Here is a 27,586-nt window from a genome sequence, read left to right as displayed (position 1 = left end):
TGTGTAATCTTGGCTGAGGCTTGTTCTCTTGTCCCTTCATTACTTCTCCTTTTCTTTGATGAAGATTTTTGTGGGGTTGGGAGACAACTACAGTTGTCAAAATAATGAACAAGGTACATTTTGTGATGTGCTGTCCTTGCTTTTTAATGTCTTTACTTACAGATTCATTAGATTCAGAATTTGGAGTGGGTCAGACAGTCATTCATTAGTGCAAATTAATAAGGTTCAACTTTACTATACTTAACTCTCTTAGATGTTATTTAGGCAAATCACACATACTTAGTTCTCCAGGCTCTGAAATAATTTTTAGCTCCCTCCAATTTAATTGCCATAAATCACTTATAATTTGGGTGAACTCAAACCTTTGATTTATTAATGTACCACGTAATTCATGAAAATAGTTCATGTTACTTTGTGTAGAGTGGCAGAGTAACTTAAGTGATGAAAAGTCCTGGTGCATGTAGGAGTAGTAAATAATATATGATAGAAGTACATTGAGCCAATCAGATCACAGCTTTTATCAAAGCCATTTACAAGTTAACAGTTCCCCAGTAAATTGTGCATTTTGAATAACAAAGCATAACACAATCCAATATATAGAAAAATAAAATTTTGGTAGAATTCAATTGCTATATTGATAACATACAAGAACAGATATAGCAATATTTTTCGGCATTTATGCTTTTAACAGTGCAATACGATAGATATGTTACAGAAATGTTTTAATCACATTCTAAGAAATCAGTTTTATGTGTGTACAAAATTTTGTATAAGTTAAATTTAATGGAATTTACAGTGAATACTGAAAGCATGGTACAAATGGTAATTTTTAAAATGTTCTTACTCTATAATAAGGAAGCACAGTTTGCTAAAAGTAGCATTTAATATAATTCACATCAATAAGATTCTATAATTTGTTACATCTTTGCAGTTCAGAAAATGCCCTCAATACTGAAAAAAAAAGATTTTATATTCTTGTGCATTTAGAACAAAAAAAACCAAAACTCTGCCTATGAAAAAGAATGACAAGATCTAGGTATACTTATTTAATTCAGGTACACCTGAATTTTTACATGAACTTAAAGGGGATGAAAATATTTAATACTAATAGAAAATTATTAGTTTAATGTGCAAAGCTTATGTAACTGTCATTCCATTTGGGTTCTCTAGATCCATAACCAAAACTGAACATGAACATAAAAGCAGCAAAAATTCACATTACCTTTCATGTATTCTTAAATCTCAAATTACATTAGTTTACCTTGTGAAATTTTAAAATACACAGATGTAACCAAAAAAAAAAAAAAAACAACTGTAAGACACCAGACCAAGAGAGAATGTGTTAGAGTTTCTCTTTTATTCTTTAAAGATTACCTAACATCCTCTTGGCAATAATCCAAGTTATTATGTAAACAAATTTCAATGCTGCTCATGAATTAAAATATTCTGTTCAGTTCCTACAAGAAGTCAGAATAGTGGCACCAATCGCTTTTAACATTAATCACATTCATCTTACTGTACATGACTCTTGTGCAAGTAATCAAGGTGTTATTCATGACCTTGGCTACATCAATGTAGTAGTGAGGATATTGTAAGTATTTAAAAAAAAAAACCTGAACTGACAGAATTTGGCATTCTGTCATCTCAAAAAGCCAGCAGCATTTTTCTACATACTTAGGATACATTTGGCCTAAGCTTTTAACACCTTTTAGAACAGCCATGCAATAAAACAATCTTGGAGATGTTGCATAAGGTGAGAAGACAGAGCAATTTGCACATTTTTCTGTATAATAAAGCCAAGATAAAGCAAATCCCCAGGTCCTTTAGAATGACTGCTGTTTCATACACTTATAGCTCTATAAAACTAGAGCCCACTATGGGGGGTGGGGGGGGGGAAGGGGGAGAGAGAGTGTCTGTGTATATATATATATATTTTTATATATATATATATATATATAAATACAGTCATTTGTCTGCTTTCAGAATTTATGGTTTGTTTGTTTTTTCCTGGTCAGTCTTTTGAAGGGGCAATAAATAAACTAGACACAGCTAAACTGTTTTGCATATCTCTGTGGAAGAACGGAGAACATATATACTTTAGAGTTCCAGAAACATAACTGTACAGAACAAACAGCTTATATACAACTAAGTGTGCAATTTTAGTTGGCTGGGCATTTTAATAATGCAATATATCCTCTTTGACAAGAAGCCACTTCTACTCTTGACCAAATCCCTCTGTTTCTTCAATTGCGAAGAGCAGCTTCTCTTTTAGCTGTTCATAGCTTTTATATGGAGGCAGATCCAAACGATTAAAACTGAACAAAACAGAAGAGGGAGTGGGGGAAGAGGAGGAAAAAGAAAAGTTTTATAAATTTGTTTAAATCCCATTTAGAATATTTTGTGTAATTACACTTTTGCTTTTAAGAATATTGCAAAACTAAATGGTTACAGACAGAAGTTTTACATACTCTGATCTATGGGTCAGAACACAGGAATGGGAATCAGGAGTTTGGCTCTCACTGACTGTGTAATATTGGGCAAGTCACTTACACACTCTGCTTTACTAGGGATTATTCATTTTAAGTGCTTTTAGATACTTAATGAAAATCCTGTACAGATGCAATGATAATATTTCCCCCCAAATTATCTTGACCTTTATAAAGTGTATGTGGTTCAAGTGCATACAACTCCAGTTTGGTTAATGAAAGTTTCTTTGAGTATATTCAGAGCACAGTATACACTCATGTGAACCATTCTTCCTGAAAGGGGTGATTTATTTAGTCACAGGAGGGTTCTTTGAAAGCTAAACTATACACATAGCTTTAAAGTAGAACTAAAAGTATCTGGAAGCTGCTTTTATTTAATCTTTTTGCCATGTCTGAAGTTAAACTGTTAACTAATCCTCATGTCACCCTCATGTTCTTTCAATGGAGAAACTATAATCTGATCAAATATTTCCTATTTCATATAGCATAACATACAGAAAAACTCATAAGAAAATATGTATAATTACAGCCATATGCCCATTTCTATTGTACAGTAGAAATGTACATAACTCTTGTGCAGACTATGTGAAGGAGTCTCACATTTTTTGGTTAGAGAAGGTTCACTAAAAAATGGATAAGAGAATGATTTTAAGATAATCAAGTCTGAAAAGTAAAATGGATGAGTCTAAGGGCAGGTCTACACTACCCGCCTGAATCGGCGAGTAGAAATGGATCTCTCGGGGATCGAATTATCGCATCTCGTCGGGACGCGACAATCGATCCCCGAATCGACGGTTCTACTCCACCAGCAGAGGTAGGAGTAAGCGCCGTCGACAGGGGAGCCGCGGAGGTAGATTTTCCGCCGTCCTCATAGCGGGGTAAGTCGGCTCCGATACGTCGAATTCAGCTACGCTATTTGCGTAGCTGAATTTGCGTATCTTAAATCAACCCCCCCCCCCCCATAGTGAGGACGTAGGACGTAGCCTGAGGCCTAGTCTACACTGAAAATCCCAAGTGCCATAGCTATGCTGACCTAGCCCCTGGTGTAGAAGCAGCTAAATCAACAGGAGAATGCTTCTGTTGGCCTAGCTACCATTGCTCAGGGAGGTGATGTTCCTATAGTAACTGATAAAACCCTTCTTTTGCTGTAGGCTGCGTCTACACTATGGGGTTATGATGGCATAGCTACAGCACTGTGATAATACCCCTATTGTCTTCATAGTGTAGACATGGCCTTACTCTTCCAGCCTTCCTTGAACCTTTAGAGAAGAAAAAGGGACGACTATAGAGGAACTCTAATAGATCAATTTAAAACATTTGTTATGAAAAGCTGATGTCTTCTTCATTTGATATATCTGTTAATAATTCTGGCATGAGTGGGAAAACCGCGTATTTTCCTTATCTATTCCATGTAGTTGCACCTGGAAACATTTCTTCTCCTGAAATTCTCACCTCTGACCATTAGAGACTGTTGCTGGCAATGCTAAGACTGCTTCTTCTGCTATACTACAGGGACCCTGTTGGCTACCACAAGCAGGGAGGAAACATCTTCAACTTCCACAAAGACCCATTCAAAGAAATAACACCACGCAGGGAAAAAATAATAGGATGGGGGAGCCTCGCAACAAGTGACAGAAAAAGTTGTATATGCTCCCACCAAGATGCCAGAAGAAGAAACAGTCCTACTGGCTGCCCACAATCACTCTCTCCACCCCAGAAGTATAACAGGTACAGGGAGCCTGGGTTCACATGGGGTAAGGCAGTGGGGACTGAAGAGAGCCATTTGGATAGGAATTCAGATTCTAAGATGCTATTTGAAGTTCTGAATGTTTGTGGGGGTTCCAATCACTTTATAAGGGTCTTGGTGGCATTTTGCACACATATTTTCAGAAAGTTACACTGTCATGAAATATCACGACAACTGACTCCAATGCTAACTTAGCTGTGTAGCAGAAACAATGACTTGCTCTTTGAAGCAAAAATAGTGTATGCGTGTGTGCGCGCATGCGTGCGTGTGAGAGAGTGAGTAAAATAAGGGGTTTTATCTTATAACTCTAAAGTATCTGAAACTATCCAAAATAAAAATATAAAAATACAGATAGAATACAAAACTGAAATTAAAAACAAGGGAAAATAGAGACATTTTCAGTAGTGGGAAAGTCACTAGCCCAGCCATTCTAAATCAAGCAACAGATGGGAGTCAGGGACAAAAATTGTAGGTTGAGGCAAGTAACCCAAATTAGCTTACAATTGAATCAACTGTTACTGTATACCACAGGTGCAAGACAGATGGTCTTACACTACATTAATGAAGAAGAACAACAGATACAAAGTTAGCTTACATTTATTCACTGTTTCAATATTAAAACTTACCAAGTATGACTTCTCGGTAACCAGGTTTCCTTGCCAACTTTTTCAATGCAGAATTTCTGAGGACCGTTACTTCCTGAATCAAGAAAACACATGAGATTAAATTAAATGTTGTTTTTAAACCAGTAATAGTGTAGTATATTTATTAATGTATGCTAATGCTAGATGAAATGTAGGATTAAGAAATGAGCAAAAGATTTCCACTTGTTCAGAATAAACATAATATGTATAGATTGCAATAGTATAGTTCAGGGGCATTATACTTACCCATGAGCTCAGCAAAACCTCCCAGTGGTAACCGACAAGTACCAGTGACAAATTGCAGCAGTCGCATGCGAACCTCATTGTCTGTGTCTTTTACGAACTAGGCAACAGAAATTCAGGATTATAAAACAAAATTGAATATTACTATGCTAATATGGCTAGAGAAAAATAATACAAAACATGTAGGAACAAGATACTTGGAAAGCTGTGATTCCATAACAAACCTGAAGAGAATAACATATAGTGAATTATATATGATCTTTCACAGTGATATAGTGGCAAACATAAAGGCACTGATTTTGGATTGCAGGCACAAAGGTATCACATCACTACTATGCACTGAAGGCTGGCAACACCTGGGAGTAGACAGGCTAATACATTAGATCAATTTATACCACGTTTTAAAAAAAATATCAAAGGATAGGAGTACAGTAACTGTACTCTTAGAGATGTTTGTCCCTGTGGGTGCTCCACTTCAGGTGCATATACGCCCTGTGCACCTTTGATCGGGGGCTTTCGGTAGCAGTGCCTGTTTGATCCGCTTATATGCCCTAGCTATCCTGATGCCCTGCATATAGCACAGTGTTGGGCAAACCACCCTCAACAGTTCCTTCTCTATCAGCAAGTCAAGACTCCAAAATGGAAGGGAAGAAAAGTGGGCACTGGAACACTACAGGGACAAACATCTTGAAGAATTGCAGTTACTGTACAAGATAAGTAATCTCTCCTACTTCAAAGTCTGATCTAAAACTGTTTGCAGAACTGCAGTCCCACCAAAGCAGTATCTGCCCTAGAGGTGTGTACACTAAGGCACAGTGTTTTGAGAAGGAGTGGACCGAAGCCCATGTGGCAGCTTTGCATATTTCCATAATAGGTAAATTCTTCAGCAGGGTGATGGAAACAGACTGAGATCTGACAGATTGGGTTATCATCCTAGCAGGGGGTTGAATATTAGCATCCTTATATCAGGAATGGATACAACTGGAAACCCATTTGGAGAGTCTTTGGGTAGAAATTCTGTCTGTGAAAAAGAACAAAAAGCCGATGGGCCCTAAAGGGTTTACCCCTTTCCAAACAAAAAGCCAATGCCCTCTTAAAGTCTAAGATGTGAAGGGCCACTTCCTCCCTAGTCAGATGAAGTTAAGGGTGAAAAACTGGCCCAAGTTGCATGAAAATCCAAGTTCACCTTGGGTAAAAACATGGGTGACACAGCCAGAGAGATCTTCTCTTTAAAGAAAACAGGAAGGGGGGATTGGTCATTGAAGTACCTAAGCTCACCATTTCACCTAGCAGAGGTGATAGCCACTAAAATGCAGTCTTCATATATAAGTAGAAGGGAACACTTTGCTAGTGGCTCAAAGGGAGGTTTCATCAGAAAGCTGAAGACCAAATTAAAGTCCCACACAGGAGTGGGTTCTCTGACATGGAAAAAGTTAGCTAATCCTTTGATGAATCTAGAAGTGGTGGGGTGAGCCACCCTTCAGCAGGGGAATGGAAATCTGTGATAGCTGCTAAATGAAGATCTATGGAACTCAGAGAGAGAGACCTGAATTCTTTAAACCCAACAGAGAATCTAAAACGGAAAAATTGACAGGACAGTGCTGTTGGATATACCAATGGTGGAATCGCTTCCATTTCTATGGGTAGGTTTTTGTAGTTGATGCTTTTCAGCTATTCAACAAAACCTCTTGTGAGCCTCTCACACAGGAGATCTCTACCGCAGAGAGACATCTAGAAAACATGGCTTGGGCTGCAGTGTGAAGCTCAGATGAAGAATGTATCCTGAATTTTGAGTTAGCGGATCAGGAATAGTTGGCAGCTGCAGTGCTGGACAAGATGGCAGGAAAATCAGGTAGGGGAACCAAATTTGCATTGGCCCAAGTCAGTGCAACTAGGATGACCATGGCTCTATTCTGCTGGATTTTGTTTAGGACTCTGAGGCGCAGCAGTGTCAGAAGATAGGAGTAGAGGACATAAGTAAGGCTACGTTTTAGTCATGAGTATTTTTAGTAAAAGTCATGGACAGTAAACAAAAATTCATGGCCTGTGACCTGTCCATACTTGTACTATATACCCCTGACTAAATCTTGAGGGGAAGGGGGCAGCCCGGGGGTGTCGGGGGGGGGGTAGTAAGGGGAGGGCAGGGCTGCCAGGCTTCCTACTTGGCTCTATGCCTCCCCGGAAGTGGCGACATCCCCATCCCTCAGCTCCTAGGCAGAGGCGCGGCCAGGTAGCTCTGCACACTGCCTCAGTCCTGAGCACTGGCTCCGCAGCTCCCATTGGCCGGGAACTGCAGCCAATGGGAGCTGTAGGGGCGGTGCCTGCAGGCAAAGGAAAGTCCCAGAAAGTCTGGTGACTTCCGTGACCTCCCTGAAAAAATTGCAGCCTTAGACATGAGGAAAGAATGTCCCTGGGACTGATGGCCTAGACACCCTCTTGAGCAGAACTTTCAACTCTTTCTGTTGATGGTGGTAGCAAATAGATCTATTTCTGGAAAACCTAATGTGAGGAATGTATGCTTGAGAATCAGGTTGTTGATTTTTTACTTGTGGTCCTGGCAGAAGTATCTGCTCAAACTATTGGCTACGGTGTTCTACAGACCTGTTAAGCATGAGGCAAAATGAAAATCTGATAAGCTATGCACCAATTCCATAGTTATAATGCTTCTTCCCAAAGGGTTGCTCTTGGTTCTCCTTGATGATACATATAGTACATGTTGACTCTGTCTGTCATGATTTTGACAGATTCACTCTTGAGCATAGGAAGGAAACAGCTGCAAGCAACTCTGACTGGCCTGAGTTCCAGGAGGTTGATATGGAGAATGGACTCTTGGCAGTCCATTTGCCTTGTATGGTATGCATTCAAAAGCCTTGTCTCCACTTGTGACAGAAAGTAGAGTACATGGAGCTACATGGAGCACTGAAAAGCAGTGTGTATCTACATGTGACAATGAAAGGAGACTTTCCCTGCTTCCTTCCCATTGCCAGAGGCTTTCCTCACTGCCTCCTTCCTTCCAGGGCCTTTCCCCACTGCCAGAGTCTTTCACTGTGGCAGGGAAAGACTCAGGCAGTGGGACAGTATGCTGCTAAAAACAACAGTGTAATGTGGCAGGCACTGCTTGGGCATGCAGAGAGCTGTGCATGGTATATACCTTAAGATTCTGGTGCGTCTGTACTTTATCTGTCTAGAGGCAATGCTTCACCATCTACACTGCTATTTATACCTGTGCTAGCTGGTCATGCAGTGTCTGCACTCTACACGTCGCCATAAGTGTACAAATAGCCAAAGACAAGCTCCCCACCATACAAGAGATGCATCTGATACTATGGTGGCAATGAGGGGATGTGGAATGAAGAGGAATTAAACACAGACCTTGTTTGGATCTGTCCACCTATTAAACAACTCTAGAATCTGGGGAGAGATCAACACTAATTTGTTCGGTTTGCTAGGGAGTGTAAACAGTTCTCAACCATCCCTGGATGCAATGTAGGTGCAAACTGGAATGAAGTGTGACAAAGATGCAGGCTGCCACGTGACTTAGGAGCTGTAGAACAGTTCTGGCTATTTGTGGACTCATTTGGACCTGCGAGTTCAGATTAATTAGTGTAATAAATCTGTGTAGCAGTAGGAATGCTGTGGATGATGTGGCATCTAAGGTGGTTCCTATAAACTTTATTTGCTGAATTGGTGTCAAAGCGAGCTTCTCTTTGTTGACGTTCTAACTTGTCAAATAGAGTCATAGCTGTCTTCACTGTGGAAAGAACTTGGCTGTGTGAGCAATCCTTGAGAAGCCAATTATTGAGATAGGGGAAGAAGATTATACCCAACCATTGAAGTTGAGTAGCTACCACTGCCAGAACTTTCATAAAGACTCTGGGGGCAGTAGAGAGTCCAAAAGGGAGCACTTGATATTGAAAGTGTTCCTGGCTGACCGCAAAGTGCAGAAACCTCTTGCGAGATGGATACATTGTGATATGAAAATATGCATCCTGAAGGTCGATGCAAACATGTCCCCAAGATTTAGAGACGGTATTATATCTGCAAGTGTCACTATCCTGAACTTTAGTGTTTTTATGAAAATGTTTAATGGCCTGAGACCAGATAGCCCTTCTTTTTTGGGAACCAGAAAGTATTTGGAATAGAACCCCTTCCCTTGGTGCTGGGCAGGTACTTGTTCTATGGCTCCTATGTGAAGAAGGGATAGGACTTCCTGTCTCAGACGTTTGTGAGATGGGACCCTGAAAAGGGATAGGGGAATGGAGGTGACATGGACAGAATAGTCCCATGTTAAGACTTCCAAATCCCATCTGTCTGAAGTAATCTGCTCACATGAGGATCGGAAATGGGAGAGATGATCCCCAAACGGTGGGAGAGAGTGAGCAAAATAATACAGCTCTAGGTCCTGATAGTGGCATAGTTCTTGACCCTCGACCAAAAATAAAAATGGATGCCTACTTGATGAGGAAAGCTGAGTAGTGGTCATTTTGGTGGTGAATGGTTCTCGCTTCTGGAATCTACATGTCAATGTAGGTGGTTCTGAAGGCATGTGATATGCAGGGAATTGGGCTGGAAGGGATATCTACACTGTCTTTGACCGGCTGAAAAAACAGTTACTCACCTTCTCATAACTGTTGTTCTTTGAGCTGTGTTGTTCATGTCCATTCCAAACAGGTGCATGCACGGAAAACTTTTCCCCTAGCAGCATTTGTCGGGTTGGATTGGGCGCCTCCTGGAGTCACGCCTTCATGGCGCTCAATATATAGCCTTGCCAACCAACCACCCCCTCAGTTTCTTCTTGCTGGCTACTCCAACAGAGAGGTAGGAGGGTGGGTATTGGAATGGACATGAACAACACATCAAAGAACAAGAGTTACGAGAAGGTGAGTAACCGTTTTTTCTTCTTCGAGTGCTTGTCCGTGTCAATTCCAATCAGGTGACTCACAAGCCCAAGTTCAAGAAATGGCTTCGGAGTTGTCCACTGATCAGAGCACTGCTCTTCCAAAGACCTCATTGTCCCTGGCCTGCTGGGCGATTGCCTAGTGCATGGAGAAAGTGTGTATGGAGGACCACATCGCTGCTCTGCAGATTTCCTGGGTGGCAATCTGCGCCAGGAACACCGTTGAAGAGGCCTGAGCCGTGGGGGAATGCACAGTGATTGAAGGAGCAGGCACCCCTGCCAGGTTATAGCACTCAATGATGCAGGATGAGATCCATGATGAAATCCATTGAAAAGAGACAGGAAGACCTTTCATTCTGTCTGACACTGCCACGAATAGCTGGACAGACTGTTGGAACAGTTTCATTCTCTCGATGTAGAAGGCTAGCGCTCTGCAGACATCCAGTGAGTCTCCCTGCAGCTCGATCCAATACTGGGAGGAAGATGTCCTGGCTGATGTGAAACTGGGAGACAAGTTTTGGGAGGAAAGCCGGGTGAGGCATAAGTTAGACCTTGTCCTTATTGAACACAGTGTAAGGGGGCTCTGAAGTCAGGGCCTTGAGCTCAGACCCCTCCTGGCTGAGGTTATCGCTACCAGAAACGCTACCTTGTATGAGAGAGAGAGAGCAGGGAGCATATCGCCAAAGGATCAAAGGACGATCCCATGAGTCTGGAAAGGACCAGATTGAGGTCCCAAGCTGGGACAGGCTGCTGGACATGTGGGTACAGCCTGTCGAGACCTTTAAGGAAACAGCTAATCACAGGTTTAGCAAAGACCAAGCGGCCCTCTGTGCCTGGGTGGATGGCCAAGTGAACCCTTATTGATGACATGGACAGCCCCTGCTACTTGAGATGGAAAAGCTAGTCCAGTATAAGTGGTACACATGCGAGCATCGGAGACGAACGGTGCTGCGTCCACCAGACTGAAAATCTCTTCCACTTGGCAAGGTACGTGGCCCTCAGGGAAGGTTTCCTGCTTCCAAGGAGGACTTGTCTACCCAGATCCGAGCAGGAGAGCTACATCAGTTTCAGCCATGGAGCTTCCACGCCGTGAGGTGTAGCAACTTGAGGTTCAGGTTTTAGAGACCGTTGTGGTCCTGCATTAATAAGTCTAGGAAGAGCAGCAAGATGACTGGAGCTTCCATGGACATTTTCAGGAGTAATGTGTACCAGTGCTGGTGGGGCCAGGCTGGAGCTATCAATAGACCAAGGCTTCCTCCCTTCGTACCTTAAGGAGCATCTTGTGAACAAGAGGGATAGGTGGATACACGTAAAGGAGATGGCCTCCCCCTGAGAGGAGGAACACATTCGCAATGGAGCCAGGGCTGTGATTCAGGAAGGAGCAAAACTGCTGGCACTTCCTGTTGCATCGCGTGGCGAACAGGTCTATCTGGGGAAAGCCCCACTGATGGAAGATTGAGTTTGCAACATCCAGGCAAAGGGACCACTCGTGGACATGGAACAACCTGCTGAGAAAGTACCCCAGGGAGGTACGACGCTTGCAGATGTATCGAGTGCTCCACACAGAAGTCCCACAGCATGCGGGCTTCCTGGCACAGGGGAGAGGAGCGTGCACTCCAGTTTGTTGATATAAAACATCGCAGTGGTGTTGTCTGTCATAACCGATACACATCTCCCTGTCAAGTGTGCCCGAAAAGTCTGTCATGCTAGACATACCGCTCTCAGCTCTCTGACATTCACATGGAGACCGAGTTCTGCCTGAGACCAGAGGCCTTGTGGCCTGAGGTCTCCCAAATGTGCTCTCCAGCCCAAAGCTGACACATCTGTCACTAGCGAAAGAGAAAGCTGAGGGCTGGTGAAGGGGACACCTTCACATACTACCTGTGGGTCGAGCCACCATAGAAGGGAGTCGAGTACTGAGCAAATCAGGGTTACAATCCTATCCAAGCTGTCTCGGACTGGCCGATACACTAATGCTAGCCACGACTGAAGAGGACGAAGCCTGAGTCTAGCATGTTGTACTACATAGGTACAATCAGCCACGTGTCCTAGAAGTTTCAGGCAATTCCTTGCTGTAGTGGTGGGGAACTGCCTGAGACCTTGTATGATGTCGCGAAGAGACTGAAACCTTGCTCCCGGGAGGTATGCCCTGGCTTGTGTGGAGTCCAGAACTGCCCCTATAAACTCTATCCTCTGAACATCGTTGATTTTCCCTCGTTCAGAAGGCGGCCAGTTTGTCAAACGTCGCTCTTATGAAGCAGACTTGTGCCTCCGCTTGAGACCTGGAGCGGCCCTTGAGGAGCCAGTCTTTGAAGTATGAGAACACCTGTATCTGCCGCCTTTGCAGGAATGCAGCCATGACTGCCATGCACTTGGTGAACACTCAAGGTGCTGCCGACAGGCCAAATGGGAGGACTGTGAACTGGTACTGGGTGTTGTTCACCACAAACCTGAGGTATTTTCTGTGGGACAGAATTATTGCTATGTGAAAGTATGCATCCTTCAAGTCGAGGGCGGCATACCAGTCTCCTGGATCCAATGAAGGGATGATGGAGGCCAAAGAGACCCTGCGGTACTTGAGTTTCTTCACGAACCTGTTGAGTTCTTGCAGGTCTAGGATGAGCCTAAGCCCGCCCTTGGCTTTCCATATTAGGAAATACCAGGAATAGAAGCCCTTGCCCTTCTGCTCCTTAGGAACCTCTTCCACTGCCCCTAGCAATAGGAGCGAGTGCACCTCCTGTATAAGGAGTTGCTCGTGAGAAGGGTCCCTGAAGACGGACCGGGGGGAGGGGGGGGGAGGGAGGTGGAAGGGCGGGAGGGCACAGAATTGGATGGAGTATCCCCTCTCTACTGTGCACAGCACCCAGCGGTCTGAAGTGATACGGAACCAAGCACGATGGAAAGGGGATAGTCGGGACGAAAAGGGGGTGTAGATCCAGTTCTTGTCCTGGTGCGCCGTCCTCGACCACACCTTCAAAAGGCTGGTTTGGGGCTGGAAGCTGGTTTGGGCTGGCCAGAGCCCTGTCCCGAGGATGGGCAGGGCCTTTTTCTGTTGCTCCTATTCCTCCTCCGAGGAGCATCCTGTTGGTTCTGCAGTTGGTAGAACTGCGAGGAAGGCTGCGGCCAGAAGTGCCTGCGCTGAGTCGTGGGAGTATGGAGGCCCAAGGACTTGAGGGTGGCCCTCGAGTCCTTTAAACTGTGGAGTCTTATCTGTTTTCTCTGAAAAGAGGGCCGAACCTTCAAAGGTCCTGAATGGTCTGTTGGACCTCATAGGGGAGACCCGAGACCTGCAACCAGGAACTCCTCCTCATTGCCACCCCTGTGGCCATTGAGCAGGAGGCAGCATCTGCCCTGTCCAACGCCGCCTGTTGGGAAGCTCGTGCAATTAGTTTCCCTTTCTCCATCAGTGCAGAGAATTCCACATGGGAGTCCTGCGGCAGCAACTTGGCAAACTTGGCAGACGCACTGCAGACGTTATACGAGTATCTGCTCATGATGGCCTGCTGGTTTGATATGCGGAGCTGCAACCATCCTCCAGTGGAGTAGACCTTCCTCCCAAATAGGTCTAGTTGTTTAGCATCCCTATTTTTAGGGGAGGGCCCCTGGTAGCTCTGGCACTCACACTGATCAGCTGCATCAACCACCAGGGAATCGGGGGGAGGGGGTATATAAGGCTTCATATCCTTTTGAGGGAACAAAGTACCGCCTTTCATTTCTCTTGGCTGTAAGGGGCAAAGAGGCCGGGGTCTGCCACAAGGTCTTTGTGGTCTCAGCGATGGTCTTAATTAATGGCAGGGCAATGTGGGCGGGCCCGGAGGGGGCGAGGATATCTACCATGGGGTCGGAGTCCTCTACCACCTCCTCTGCCGGGATCCCCAGGTTCTGGACCACCCGCTGCAGCAGCTGCTGTAGGACCCTGTTGTTTTTCCAAGGCCAGGGCCGTCAATGTCCCTGCCACAATCTCATCTGGGGAGGACGAGGAGGAAAGCCCTGGCAACAGGCCCTGCTCAGTCCCTATGGCGCTCAGGGGGTCATGTGGCACCGGGTATTGCTGCTCTGCCACGTCAGCAGCATGCGGTGTTGGGGCCACCGGAATCAAGATCATTGGTGCCGAGGTTGCCGATGTTGGTGCCGACACTGCAGGAGAACAGTGGGGCATCAGTGCCCCCAATACTGGTGGTACCAATGATGCCTGTGGAGGTATGAAGGAAGCTGATATTACCGATGTGGATTTGGACCTTGACCCCTGGTTCTGTCCCTGGCTCTGATGATATGCCGAGGGTGTCCAGAAGGACCACTAAGGGCTGCCACTAGGGGGGGCCACGGCTCCGAATGGGGTGGCGGTCATGCCAGGACCTAGACTTTTTGTTCTTGGTCCTATTTCAAGTGGTAGGATTCCACTTCCAATTCCGAGGTCTCAGAAAAGGACGACCACTGAGGAGAGGTGCTCCGTGGTGCCGGCAAGTGGTGTGGGAACCGGTGCGGCACCCCTACGTGGGTGGACCGTGCCGGGGAAAGGTGTGCTGGTGATAGAGATCGGCGCGCCATCATCGCTGGCTTGCCCCTTGATGGGATCAGGGGGCAGGCAGTCACCGGTGACTTATCCCTCCTCTGTGGGAAGGACGGCGCCATGAGATGCATAAGGTCCTGAGCCGCCTCGAACGCCTCCAGCATAGAAGGGAGCTAGAGCTCTCCGCCATATCAGTCTGGAGACCGGTGAGGGTTCAGACTCAACTGGACCACCAAGGGGGCAGGAGTCGACGAGACCCTGGGAGGTGGAGGGGCTGAAGTCACGTGGCCCGGTTCAGGGCTCCCTGCCGCAGGCTCCTTGGGCTTGGAAGGGGGAGAGTGACCCCCTCTGGCCTTTTCTTTTTCTGGGGCACTGGTGATTGAGACCGGTGTCTCACAAAAGATTGTCTATGGGCAATTGTCCTTTCTCAGCACCGGCTCATACATTGTTGGTGACAGCGCACCGATGAGGAGGTGCTGGGCGTGGGTTCTGCCGACACCGGGTTGGATTGTGGTTCGAGTGTAGCCTCTGTGAGAAGTATCTTGAGCCTTTGCTCCCAGTCTTAAGGTCCTAGGGCAAAACCTTTTGCAAATTCTGCACCTCTCCTTCTGGTGGCTCTCCCCGAGACACCGCAGACAGGAAGAGTATGGGTCACTCTTAGGCATAAATTTTCCACAGTCCTCGCAGAGTTTGAACCCTGTGGACCAGGGCATATCCCGGTGCTGGGGGAGCACTGGTTGTGTGTGGGGGTGTGTGTGTGGGGGGAGTAAGACCCCTTAAAGGAAACTTATGACCTAACTACTAATACTAAACTAACACTAGTAAACTACTGAGAATTAAATATAAATACTGCCCAAATGCACTTGCAAAGTGAGAGCAACAGGTTGTTCCAGCTAGCCATCACCGGCGGTAAGAAGTAACTGAGGGGGTGGCAGGTCGGCAGGGCTCAATATTTAGCGCCATGAAGGCGCGACTCCAGGGTGTGCTCAGACCGACCCAACAGATGCTGCTACGGGAAAAGTTTTCTGGCTGCCATGTGCGCACACATCTGATTGGAAGGGACATGAACAAGCACTCAAAGAAGCAGCTCCTTTATATGCAGGTGTGTAGATATTGAGGGATATGATAGTAACCCTCAAATCCTTGAGAGAATGCAAGGATTACAGGTAGTTTTGAAGACCTTGAACCACCCAAGGAAGATCCTCAATGGTACTTTGGACCTTCCCTGGGATTTGCGAGGATTGCAGCAAAGAGATGAGATGCATGACAGTTGCTGTAGAAACAGAACAAGCTGATATATTGGCCATGTCTAGGCCTTGTTTAAAGAAGCCTATAACAAAGTACCAGCTAATAAATATCTTTTCCACAATGATCGTCTGAAATTGCTCTCTCTGTTTTTGAGGCAGATAGATGGTCAATAAAAGAGTTAAACTTGCTGTAGTTTTTGTGATTGTAGTTTGCGATCAGGGCTTGACAGATAGTGATTGTAAATTGCAATGATGCAAAAGAATAGCTCTTACGACCAAACAGATTTAGGCATTTTTGGTCTTTATTACGCAGGGCTGTTTTAGAATAGCATTGTCTACTATGCTCATTCACAGCATCAACAACTAAAACATGAACAGAAATTCAGAACCCTTATTTACTCTTTTATATGCTAGAGTTATGGTGGCCATTGGGTTTGCCACATTGCTTCAGCACGTTCAAGGAAAGCTTCATTTAGGGGTAAGGCTACCCATCACAAGATGTCAGTATGGAGAATGTCCAAAAGTTTATAGGAGTGCCAGGAACCTCCTCTAAGGGGATTTGGAAGGAGTCAGCAATCCTCTTCATAAGCTCCTGGAACTCCAGAAAATCATCCACATGGACTGGGGGAGAGGGAAAACAACAGCACTTCATCAGGTGAGGAGGATAAGATGTTAGTTTTGTGGTGTAGCTTTCTCATCCACCCTTTTCTCATGTTCCTCAAAAGATTTCTCCTACAGTGAAAACTGATGCAGCAGAATAGGAACAGAAGGTGAGTTCTGCCTCTAGCGCTCCCCACAGGTGTAGCTAGTACTCTGGATATAAAAATTATTATAGATAAATGGCCCATGGTTCCCAGTATGGCCAATGGGAAGGGGGGCATAAGGAAAAGGAGGGGGCATCCAGAGTTGATCACACCAAGAGGAATGAGGAATGACAGGAGTCTACCTGTGCCTTGGAGCTTCTCTCTCAGAAAGAGAGCCAGGAGAGATAATTCTGGGCGGGTAACTGAACACATTTTACACTTTGATGGCACATGGGTATCCCCTAAGTAGAGGATACGGTGAGAATGACCATTGCTAACTGGGACAGAATCCCAGCAAGTGAGGCAATGTTTAGATCCAGGGGATCTAGGCATAACTGGAGGATAAAATCTTTCAAAAAAGGAAAGGCCCCTGGGAGATCGTGGGGAGGGAAACAATGAGTCGCTCAAAGAAGTCCCCTCAAAAACATTACTATAACTAGTAAAAACTAAAAAGGGGACTAATACCTAAACAACAACGTAAAACCTTGAAGCTATTCCCTAAAGAAAAAACAACAACTATGAAGTAGCCAGTGCAAGACATTTTAAGGATCCAGGGACTAGAGCCTGGGTCTGCTGAGCCTGGGACAGTTGATGTTCCCACAATGCCACCGCAGCACGTACAGAGCAACAGCCAGGGAGCACACTGTGGATAGTAGCCACACAGAGTGAAAGCACCTTGTGATCCTCTGATTGGCTAAGCGCTGTATTTAACCTTGGAGGGTGCCCCAGGAAGTTGTCTGGACAACAGGACAGACTTTGGACCTTCTGCAACTCCAGACCTCACTTCATCTCCTGATTCCTGATCTCTGGCCTCTGATCCCTGCCCAACTCTGCTCCTGCCTCCTGATTCCATCCTAGTACGGTACTACCTCTGATCTAGTCTCCGACCACAGCCTGACTTTAACCCTGACTCGCGCTCATTGAACCTGGCTCCAGCAATTCCTCTGATCCCTGCTCACTGACTACCATTCTGATGTGTAGACCCCAGCCCAGCTACGACTGCTAGGTCAGGCTGCCGACACTCCAGCTTCCTTACAGATGCTCCATCTCAAACCCAAGGTGGTTGAGAAGGAAATGAAGATGATTTGTTCAACACTGCTCTATATACCTTTCGTTCAGTGTACCAGGATAGCGAGGGTGCATGTGTGCATCAAACGGGCAATGCTACAAAAAGTATCTGATCAAAGGTGCATTTGAAATGGAGCACGCATAGGACATTACATGCCTAGGGCATGTCCCTCAGAATATTTTTTCTATTTTGATTAAGTGTGGTAATAATCTTTTAAATACCAATCAAGGAAGAGTAGTTATAGTTTTTAAAGGCTGCACCTTTATCCTAATGACTCAGCACCCTGTCACTCAAATCCCCACCAACATAGGTTAAGTAGGACCTAACAAAGACCAATTAACTGAGTAGAGCTACAGCTGAGGGGCTAATTTGAGGAGGAACCAACACTAGCAGCTCGGAGCATTTTTTTTGTCTCAAGATATGCAGGCAGATTCAAATTTGTCCCACCAGAACTATTCTGGCTTTGTCAGACATTTCAAATTCTTCATTTTTTCACCATATTTAGGTAAGTTTAAAAACTAACTAAAATGCAACAACATGCCATCTGAATGAGTCTTCTAGAGTTAGCTGCCGGAAGTATGATACAATGAGCCTATATACAACTAAATAACATTTTGTTCCTTACTTGAAAAGAGTTCTATGAAGGAGACCTCCATATCTGAGATTAATGGGCTGCTCCACTTTGATTCATGTAGCATCACCATCAACCAATAACTTAGACTCTAGTTGTTCAGCTTTCTCCTCAGCAGGCCCTACCTCTTCTCATAAGTCATTTTTTCTTATAATTTTACAATATTTGAATGTAATCAGAAACAGAATAACCAAAAACCTGAAAACAGTATGGGTCTACAGATTAGGGTAACCCTTCATAAAACTATTTTATTTTCTGCAGAGGACTCCCCCAATCTGAAGTGAGCGGAATATAGAATGAAAGAACAAGGCCAAATTGTTTTGGACAACTACACTCAGGAAGTAGTCTTCCAAGTAGCACTGAAATCTACATGATAATGTCTAGTAAAGGTGTGAAGTAACTGCCAAGTAACTGGTGTTACCTGTTCTGTAACTCCCTTTGAACCAAGGAACTCTGCATACCCTTATGGAAAAGAACTTAATTTCCAAGGGACAGGGAAGAAACTCAAGTGACTCATGTGCACATCCACTTAGCTAACTGAAAAGCCTTATGACCTTTTTTAGAATCCTGAAACAAAATGAACAAAGGACCTGAATTCTCCTAACCTATGCCAGAACCTCCCAGAACTTCTGACCACATCTACAGAAAGGCAGACCTTTTCCTTTTCTAACAAATTGGGACAGAAAGAGGAAAAGTGAATGGTCTGATTCTTGTGGATGACATTTATCTTTGGTAAAAAGATGGCAGCCAATACTGAGGGTAATTCTCATTACAGAAGGTAAAAGATAAATTAAATGAAAAGGCACCAATTTCCTCCACTCTGAGTCAAAGTAATGGAGGAAAATTTAATACAAAGCCAATAAAGAGTAAGTGAATGAATGGGCTCACAAGGGGACATACAGTGTTTATGAAGAACTATGTTGTAGTTACAAACAGGATCTCTTATTAAAATCCTTCCTAAGGCCCAGTTTGGACTCCTTCCACCATAGCAATATGACTTGTGTTTAGAGGTTACTTGGGATCCCAATAGCAAAAGTGGAAACACAGAAGTGTGAAGGGCTTTGTGACCTAGGGTACTAGTTGGATGAAAGAGGCCTTTACTTTCAGAAGCTGAACGAACTGTTTTGTGAAAGTTGGGTTAGCCTATGTGGATATGTTAGAGTATTTCCGAGATCTGTTCTCATGGGCACACACCATCTGAAGGTTTTTGAGCAGACCTTCCAAATGAACTGTTCATAAGTTTGCCCATATCAGAGTTCAATACAGATCCCAGATGACAGAGCAGCTCTACACAGCCCCTACTGCCACTGTAGCTTTCTGCTATTAAAAACCCTTTACCAGTCAATCTTCCAAGTATAACAGGATGGAAATCATTCAGCAAGAGTAGAATCACTTTCACCAAAATAAGGGGAATTAAATGCCACGGGGGCCCCTTTCAAAGATCAGTGTGAACAACAGAAACACCCAATGAGCTGGTGCAGCGGAGATAATGAAATCTGCATTCGTCAAGTCAACAAAGATGTAATAGATGTTCTCCATCTGCAATAGCTGTTCATGACAAAGTTCAAAATGTGCAATTTGATGAGATATTTAGCATGAGATATATGCTCCTTGTTCTTTTCCATACAGCATAAAGTATATCCCTAAAAGACTCTCCTTGTTTGGGACTAATCTCATTGTTCTGATGTGTAGGTGTCAGGATTGCCTGTTTCAGGACATCTTGCATTTGAAGTTTGGAGGGAAACGGGGATGATTCAAAATCTCTTGTCAGAAAAGAAGTAAATTTCTGGTAGCACCCTGAAGATATGCCAGAGTGAGTCACTTGTAACACTAATTCACAGAAGATGAAAATTAGGTAGTCTATTATCTGGGGAGGTTCAGACTTGCACTTCTAGTGTCACAACCTCTCTTTTGCTGACAGCTTTGGCTTGTTGCTTAGAGATCTGATCCTTCAAGATGTTCAAATTTGTTAACAGAAGCATGTTTTGTTAAAAAATTTATAGGAGAATCAGTCAGTCAACAAGCTGGACTACAAGGGAATATAGGGAACAGGTGATGAAAACAAAGACATCCTAAATAAACTAAATGATTTATCTGCATGAGTCTTCACTCCACTTTTTTGGGGGGATGGGGATAATAAAAATAAGGTACCATCAGAGACTGAGGTGTCAAAAAGAGGAAGATCTGACAGATACATTAAATAGCGAACACACCAGGACTGAATGGCATTCCTTCAAAAATTCAAAAGGAACTTAATTAAATAGCTGAACTAATACAAATACATAGCCTCATTAAAATTGGCTTCTTATTCTAGAAGATTGGAATGTAGCATATCTTTTTTTTAAATATGCAAATGGCGATCTTGAGAAATATACACCAGATAACCTTATTTCAGTTTCTAACCAGACAAAAAACATCTAGATATACATGACATAACAAGTATAAGCCAATGCAGCTTCTGTAAAGGAAAGTCATCTACTAAAATTTTTTGACAATAGCAGATTAAAGGAGAACATATATAACATTTATTTGGACTTTCAAAGAGCCTTTGAAATGATCTTCACAAGGGGCTATTAAAGAAACTAAGTAAATATGGAATTTGTGGGAAACTACTATCATGGACCAGAAACTGACCAAGAGACAGAAAGTGAAAGTGGGAATAAAATGGTTAATTATCAACATAGTAGTAGATTAACACTGGGGATGCCCAGGATCCAGACTGGGACTAATGTTTTATACATTTATTAATGATCTAATGAACAGTGAAGTGGCAATATTTGCAGATTAAATAAAATTATATAGGTCACTGAAGACTAATTATAGAGGAGAAGAATTCTAGAGAGACGAAGCTAGGTGGACTTTGCAACATGACAGCATATGAAACTCTGTCATGATAAATGCAAAATAATGCATATTGGAACTACTTGTATACATTGCTCAGTTCTAAATTAACTAACTAGTCAGAAAAAAGTCACGCGCATTACTGACAGCTCAGTGAAAATCTCTGCTAAGTGCACAGTGATGATCAATAGAGCCCTGCGCAGATACAAAATTTATATCCGCGGAAATAAATTGGTATATGCGGAGCTGCAGGCTCTACCGGGAACCGCAGCGGTGAAAGCAACCCCAAGGAGCCAGCACCCCATGCCAGCAGTTCCTCCAGGCCTGCCCACTGGGGCAAGCACCAGGCTCACTGGCAGCTGTCCCTGGTCACACTAATGCAGTGGGCAATGCTGTGGGCAGTACATCTAACACTTTATTTCCCCTGACTACCTTTTTTAAGAGACTCATTTATTAATTTAGTTAATTAGTAACAACTATTTATTTTCTTAAATAATTTCTATAGCTTTCTTCTGCTTGGATCCAAAAGGATACTGCTGTCCCACTGCTGCTAGGCAAAGGTATAGCAGGGCAATATGAAGCAAGACTCCAAGATTCATGGTGTTCCTTTATAAGTTTATATTTATAGTCTTGTGCATGACTTAAGGAAGGGTGATTTTGGTGTCTGTCTGATCCCAATACTTCTGTCAGCAAATTTCATTCATGTCCCTGATGGACAGGAAAGAATGCCTTGTTCTTCCTTGGCTTTGAAGAGCCATGTCTTTGGAGACTTTTTCTTTTTGTTGTCAGAAGAGTCTGGTACTGAAGGGTGCTAGAGTGCTTAATAGAAAACTGCCTAACTTGGAGCAGAAAGAGGGACCCTCTCTCAGAAAGGCATTCTCCCACCTTAGCATTGCTGAGAAGCCTCACTCTCCCTTCAAGGTCCCGCTCTTTTTCAGAGTTCAAAAGTTCTACTACTTCTTAAAAGAGCTTGGGATGAGGGCTCTTCTAGATCTGCTGCCTAGTGGGATGACTTTTGGTGGTTTGATGAGCTACCCAAGAGCTGTTGAGATCATAAAGAGAATGCATATGTTGGAGACCACCAGCAGTGAAAAATAATCATAGGAGTGTAGGACTGGAAGGGATCTCAGTAGTCCAGTCCCCTGCACTCAACGCAGGACTAAGTAATAACTAGACCTTGCCTGAGAGGTGTTTGTCTAACCCATTTTTTTTAAAAAACCCAAAGACGGAGATTCCACAACCTCCCTAGACAATTTGTTCCAGTGCTTAACTACCCAAACAATTAGAAAATGTTTCTTAATGTCTGACCTAAACCTCCCTTGCTTCAATTTAAGCCCATTGCTTCTTGTCCTATCCTTAGAGGTTAAGGAGAACATTTTTTCACCCTCCTCCCTGTAATAACCTTTTACATACTTGAAAGCTTATGTCCTCCCTCAGTCTTCTCTTCTCCAGACTGAATAAATGTTTTCTAGATCTTTAATCATTTTTGCTCCTCTCCTCTGGACTTTCTCCAATTTTTCTACACCTTTCCTGAAATTTGGTGCTCAAAACTGGACACAGTACTCCAGGTGAGGTCTTATCGAAGTACAGGAGAGTGGAAGAATTATTTCTTGTGTCTTGCTTACAACATACTTGCTGATACATCCTAGAATGATATTCACTTTTTTTGCAATGGTGTTACACTGTTGACTCATTTAAGCTTGTGATCCACTATAATCTTTTCCGCAATACTCTGTCCTACACAGTGATTTCCCATTTTGTATGTGTGTAAATGATTGTTCCTTCCTAAGTGGAGTATTTTGCATTTGTCCTTATTGAATTTCATCCTATTTACTTCAAACCATTTCTCCAGTTTGTCCAGATCATTTTGAATTTTAACCCAACTCAAAAAGCGCTTGATATTGTCTGCAAACTTTAGAAGTGTACTCTCTATGCCATTATCTAAATCATTTACAAAGATATTGAACAGAACCAGAACCAGGACTGATCCCTGCAGGACCCCAATCGATATGCCCTTCCAGCTTAACTGTGAATCACTAATAACTACTCTCTGGGAAACATTTTCTAACTAGTGAGACACCCACCTAGCTCATTCTAAGCTTTATTTCCTAGTTTGTTTATGAGAAGGTCATGCAAGATAGTACCAAAGCCTTATTAAAGTCAAGATATACCAAATCTACTGCTTCCCCCCTATCCACAAGGCTTGTTACCCTGTCAAAGAAAGCTATTAGGTTGGTTTGACAGTATTTGTTCCTGACAAATTGATGTTAATGGTAATTATTACTTTATCGTCTTCTAGGTGTTTGCAAATTGATTGCTTGATTATTTGCTCCATTTGCTTTCGAGGTACTGCAGTTAAGCTGACTGGTTTGTAATTCCTTGAGTTGTCCTTACTCCCCTTTTTTATAGATTGGCACTATATTTTCCCTCTTCCATGAATCTCTCTCCTCTTCCATGAGTTTTCGAAAATAATCAATCATTCAACGACAGGAAGAGTGTGTGTAATGCTAATGGCAGTTGTGGGACAGCGTGGCCAGAAGCCAGTGGTATTCATCTTCACATGCTCAGGTCAGCAGCCTTGCCCTCAAGAGTCCAGCTAGAGTACAAAGAAGGGTCCCCCTGCATCCTTTACGTGCATGTGACTTGGGAGGTTGGACTCCACCCTCAGCACTGCTTCCTACATCAGCTGATCATCCTCCTTGGTGACACAGTGAGGACTGCAAATTTGATAGTTGCCTGCTCTCCCAACAGTGAAGATGATCTCGCTGCAGAGGGCATTATGCCTACTTTGCAGCTAAGACACAGTCTTCATCTCCTGGGTTCCTTTGCATGAATTACCATCCTGAGCAAAGCCTGGGAGCTTCTGAGTCTAGCAAATGATCCCAGAGCCTCTTCTCTGATGGGTGAGAAGGTAAAACGCAGAGGCTGAGAATTTGAATTGTTAATGGGTGTACCTCCTGAGTCACAGGACCATGATCACAGGGCCATTAATTCCAAATTAGGAAAGCCATGAACAGAATGTGTTTTACATAATACTTTTATCATAATCTTTTATCTACAAATGTTCAATAAAATAATGAGCTTACCATTTGGTTTTGTTTTTCCTTCATTCCCTATTCTTCTATTTCACTTTTCTTCCTTTCCTTCTGTATTTTAATCTAGCCTTCCTTGTCTTTAGTGTTATACTTCAATTTTTACCTCATCTTCACCCTCTTTTCCAGACATTTTTATCTTTCTAATCTTGCTTTTTATTTCCCCCCCCCCCATCAACTTTCCCTTCAGAATTGCCTCTCCTCTTACCCTAACTTATTTTTTTACTGACCATTTTTTTCCTCTTGTTAAACAGCTTTACCCCCATTCCTGAAATATAGCTCCCGTACTCCCCTTCTCTAACGTTAGCCTGTAGAGTCCAGGCCAACAGTTCTCTCCCCTCAGGGTCAAAAGATAGAAGATTCCTTATCTGTCTTGCCAAGGGGGAACTCAATACATCTTCCCCCATTCTTATTGGCGCTATTAAGGTTTCTACTATGAAAACACTGAACATCTGTAGTGCTGAAGGCCACATATTAACTAAACGTAGTTTATAGACCATCCCAGATTGGGCTACTTGTCAAAGTCTAAATCATAATGGTGAAAATTCTCCACTCTGCCTGCACGAAGCTCAACTGCAGTCAAGAGGTGGGTTGCAATGATGCAGTTGCACCACATAATCTTTAGCCACCAATCTCTGACACAAGTTAGATCTCCACAGGAGAAGCTTTCTCTGACACTACTGGCATACAGTCCCTTAGGATTGTCACAATAGTGAAGGATCAGGTGTAGTGAAGCTTCACTCCACCATGCTCCTTCCCCCTCTCCCATGTCCACAGAATGCCCCAACATGCTTCCTATCACCTATTATGACCAGAGAAGGAAAGATGGGGTACAGCTGGTGTAGAAGATGGTAGAAGCGCTTTTCTCCCAAGGGAAAGTTCCCCGGCAAAACGAGAATTCTCTGCTGGCCATCTCTGGTCACTTTAAGGCTTACATGATACAAAGTGGCCTTAGTACACTGGAGACTCCAAGCCAAGAAGCCTTTATGACTTAGGAGGGGGATAAAGTAAAAGTATCTTTTTTCTTGTGCGAGTCAGATGGCACAGGTATTACTTTAATCCTGACTTTCTTAGAGACATGTGCAACTGAAAGATATCAGTGCTCTGTAAATGTTGAAACACTATTCAGCTATTTCACCATTTTCTAGGAATCTTTCAATAATTAGTTTCTTGTAAATTGACAAATTTGTAGCAGATGAATCACTGGCCCTTGGATCACTCTAAATATTTCAAATCAGTCTTAAAGGATTGGGGATGTCAGACTTTTCCTGCTGGCTTAATATAACATTCTTAAGCAGATCACTAAGCCAACATGATATATAACACAGTAGAAAATGTATTGGCTGTGACTGCTGTTTTTAATCTTCTGGGTGAATTCTGGGTAAATTTTTGGAGTGTACAGGATATTTCTCTTTTCTTCACATTCTAAGACAGGCACAAACCTGAACATAACTTTACAGCATTAACAAATGTTAACATTTTTCAACAGTTACCACAATCTAAAAAGAAACCACAGTTTATCCTATTCTTAACATAGGAACTAACTGTCAGATACACTGGTCTTTTAAATACAGACATTTAATGAAGACTACTGTTAACTAATCCTAAAAATACAAGCTCTTCAGTTTTTACTACAGTGTAACAATAAAACCTAAAAAGTAAAATATAATACACAAAGTAAGAACAAACTATTAAACCCAAAAAGCTATGTGGATAACTCCCCAAACAATTTATAAAAGTAACTAGTAGTCCCTCTTTCGATACTGGGGGACGGTGGGGAGGGGGAGGAACCGAAACGAAAACTGGAAGCCTGGACACAGCTTATGTTCCTTCATCCCTGCCATATAACTACTATCTAAAGTAGAGAATCAGACAGAAATTACTAGAGGTTTAAAAAAAACTCTCATGCACATACCAGAAGTAAAATACACCTCTACCCCAATATAACGCGGTCCTCGGGAGCCAAAAAATCTCACCGCCTTATAGGTGAGACCGCGTTATATCCGGTTCGGTCCGGTCTGGCATGCCGGCAAGAGCCAGTACGCCGTGCCAGACTGGACCGGCTTCCCCGGCAGTGATTTAAAGGGCCCGGTGATCCAGCTGCTGTGGGGAGCCCCGGGCCCTTTAAATCACCGCTGGAGCTCCAGCAGCGGGGCTCGGGCAGTGATTTAAAGGGCCCGGGGCTCCACATGAATTCGGATATAATGCGGTAAAGCAGCGGGGCTCGGGTGGCGCTTTAAAAGGCCTGGGGCTCCCCGCTGCTTTACCGCGTTATATCTGAATTTGTGTTATATCGGGTCGTGTTCTATAGGGATAGAGGTGTAGTCTAAAATGGAGATTAATACAGTAGAATAGCATACCAAGAAAGTCTCTGAAAATATTTATTCTTTTTCTAATAATAAAAAAAAAGGTCAGAGTTTTGAACAGGTTTGAACAGGAATATAGCTGTTTCCATGGCTTTTGGCTAAAAGAGAACAGGAAAATAAAATTTTATGAGCATCATACCTGCCAAAACCATACGATCTGCTTGCTAGTTCTTGTATAATGACGATAAACGGTGTTCCTTTGCCAATCTGCTAAATCAACCTCTTGCATGCCACAGAGCATAACCTGGAAAATAAACAACCATCATATCATTATAGATGCACTGTACTGCCTTTTAATGATTATGTACTCTAGATGAAAGACATCTGCACAATGAAGAAGAGACAAAAGGCTTTGTCTGAACACAGAAGCAAGACCTCTTGCATTCTTATCCAACTCTTCTCTACCCTTTACTTACCTCATAGGGTACCATAAGGCTTTATTAGTTCTTGTTTGTTAAGTGCTCTGAAGAGTACACTTACTGGGGGCCCAATCCTGTCAGGTGTTCAGCACATAATACTATCACTAACTTCAACGGAAGCCTATGGTGCTCAGGTATGTTAGCAACAAGGTGGTCAGGGAAAGTGTGGGACTCTTACTGAATGGGGGAGGCAACCTAGGGACAGATGATGTGGAAAAAGCTGAAGTAATGCTCAATGCTTTTTTTGCCTCAGTCTTCACAGACAAGGTCAGCTCCCAGACTGCTGCACTGGGCAGCACAGTATGTGGAGGAGGTGAGCAGCACTCAGTGGTGAAATGACAGGTTAAGGTCTATTTAGAAAAGCTGGACACGCACAAGTCCATGGGGCCAGATCTAATGCATCTGAGGGAGTTGGCTGATGTGATTGCAGAGCCATTGGCCATTATCTTTGAAAACTTATGATGATCGGGGGAGGTCCCGGACGACGGGAAAAAGGCAAATATAGTGCCCATCTTTAAAAATGGGAAGAAGGAGAATCCGGGGAACTACAGATCAGGCAGCCTCACCTCAGTCCCTGGAAAAATCATGGAG

At 43.5% G+C, this 27,586-nt stretch overlaps 1 protein-coding gene across 6 annotated transcripts in view; it reads right to left on the bottom strand.

The window, feature by feature from the left end:
• Positions 1-1,918: 1,918 nt before the first annotated feature.
• Positions 1,919-27,586, bottom strand: part of WWP1 (WW domain containing E3 ubiquitin protein ligase 1) — a 137,395-nt gene continuing 111,727 nt past the window's right edge. For all 6 annotated transcript variants that reach the window (XM_042844527.2, XM_065585854.1, XM_005299382.4 and 3 more), the window contains 4 exons: positions 26,716-26,820; positions 5,124-5,220; positions 4,860-4,932; positions 1,919-2,315 (listed from right to left, as the gene is read on the bottom strand). In XM_042844527.2, the coding sequence (XP_042700461.1) occupies positions 2,216-2,315; positions 4,860-4,932; positions 5,124-5,220; positions 26,716-26,820 (375 nt within the window). In that variant the 3' untranslated portion in view covers positions 1,919-2,215. The remainder of the gene's footprint in view (positions 2,316-4,859; positions 4,933-5,123; positions 5,221-26,715; positions 26,821-27,586) is intronic.

This window comes from Chrysemys picta, chromosome 2 (genome assembly GCF_011386835.1).
Source record: "Chrysemys picta bellii isolate R12L10 chromosome 2, ASM1138683v2, whole genome shotgun sequence".
In the NCBI taxonomy this organism is placed as follows: Eukaryota; Metazoa; Chordata; order Testudines; family Emydidae; genus Chrysemys; species Chrysemys picta.
The sequence above is the reverse complement of the archived record's forward strand: the minus strand, read 5'-3'. Positions and strand labels throughout refer to the sequence as shown.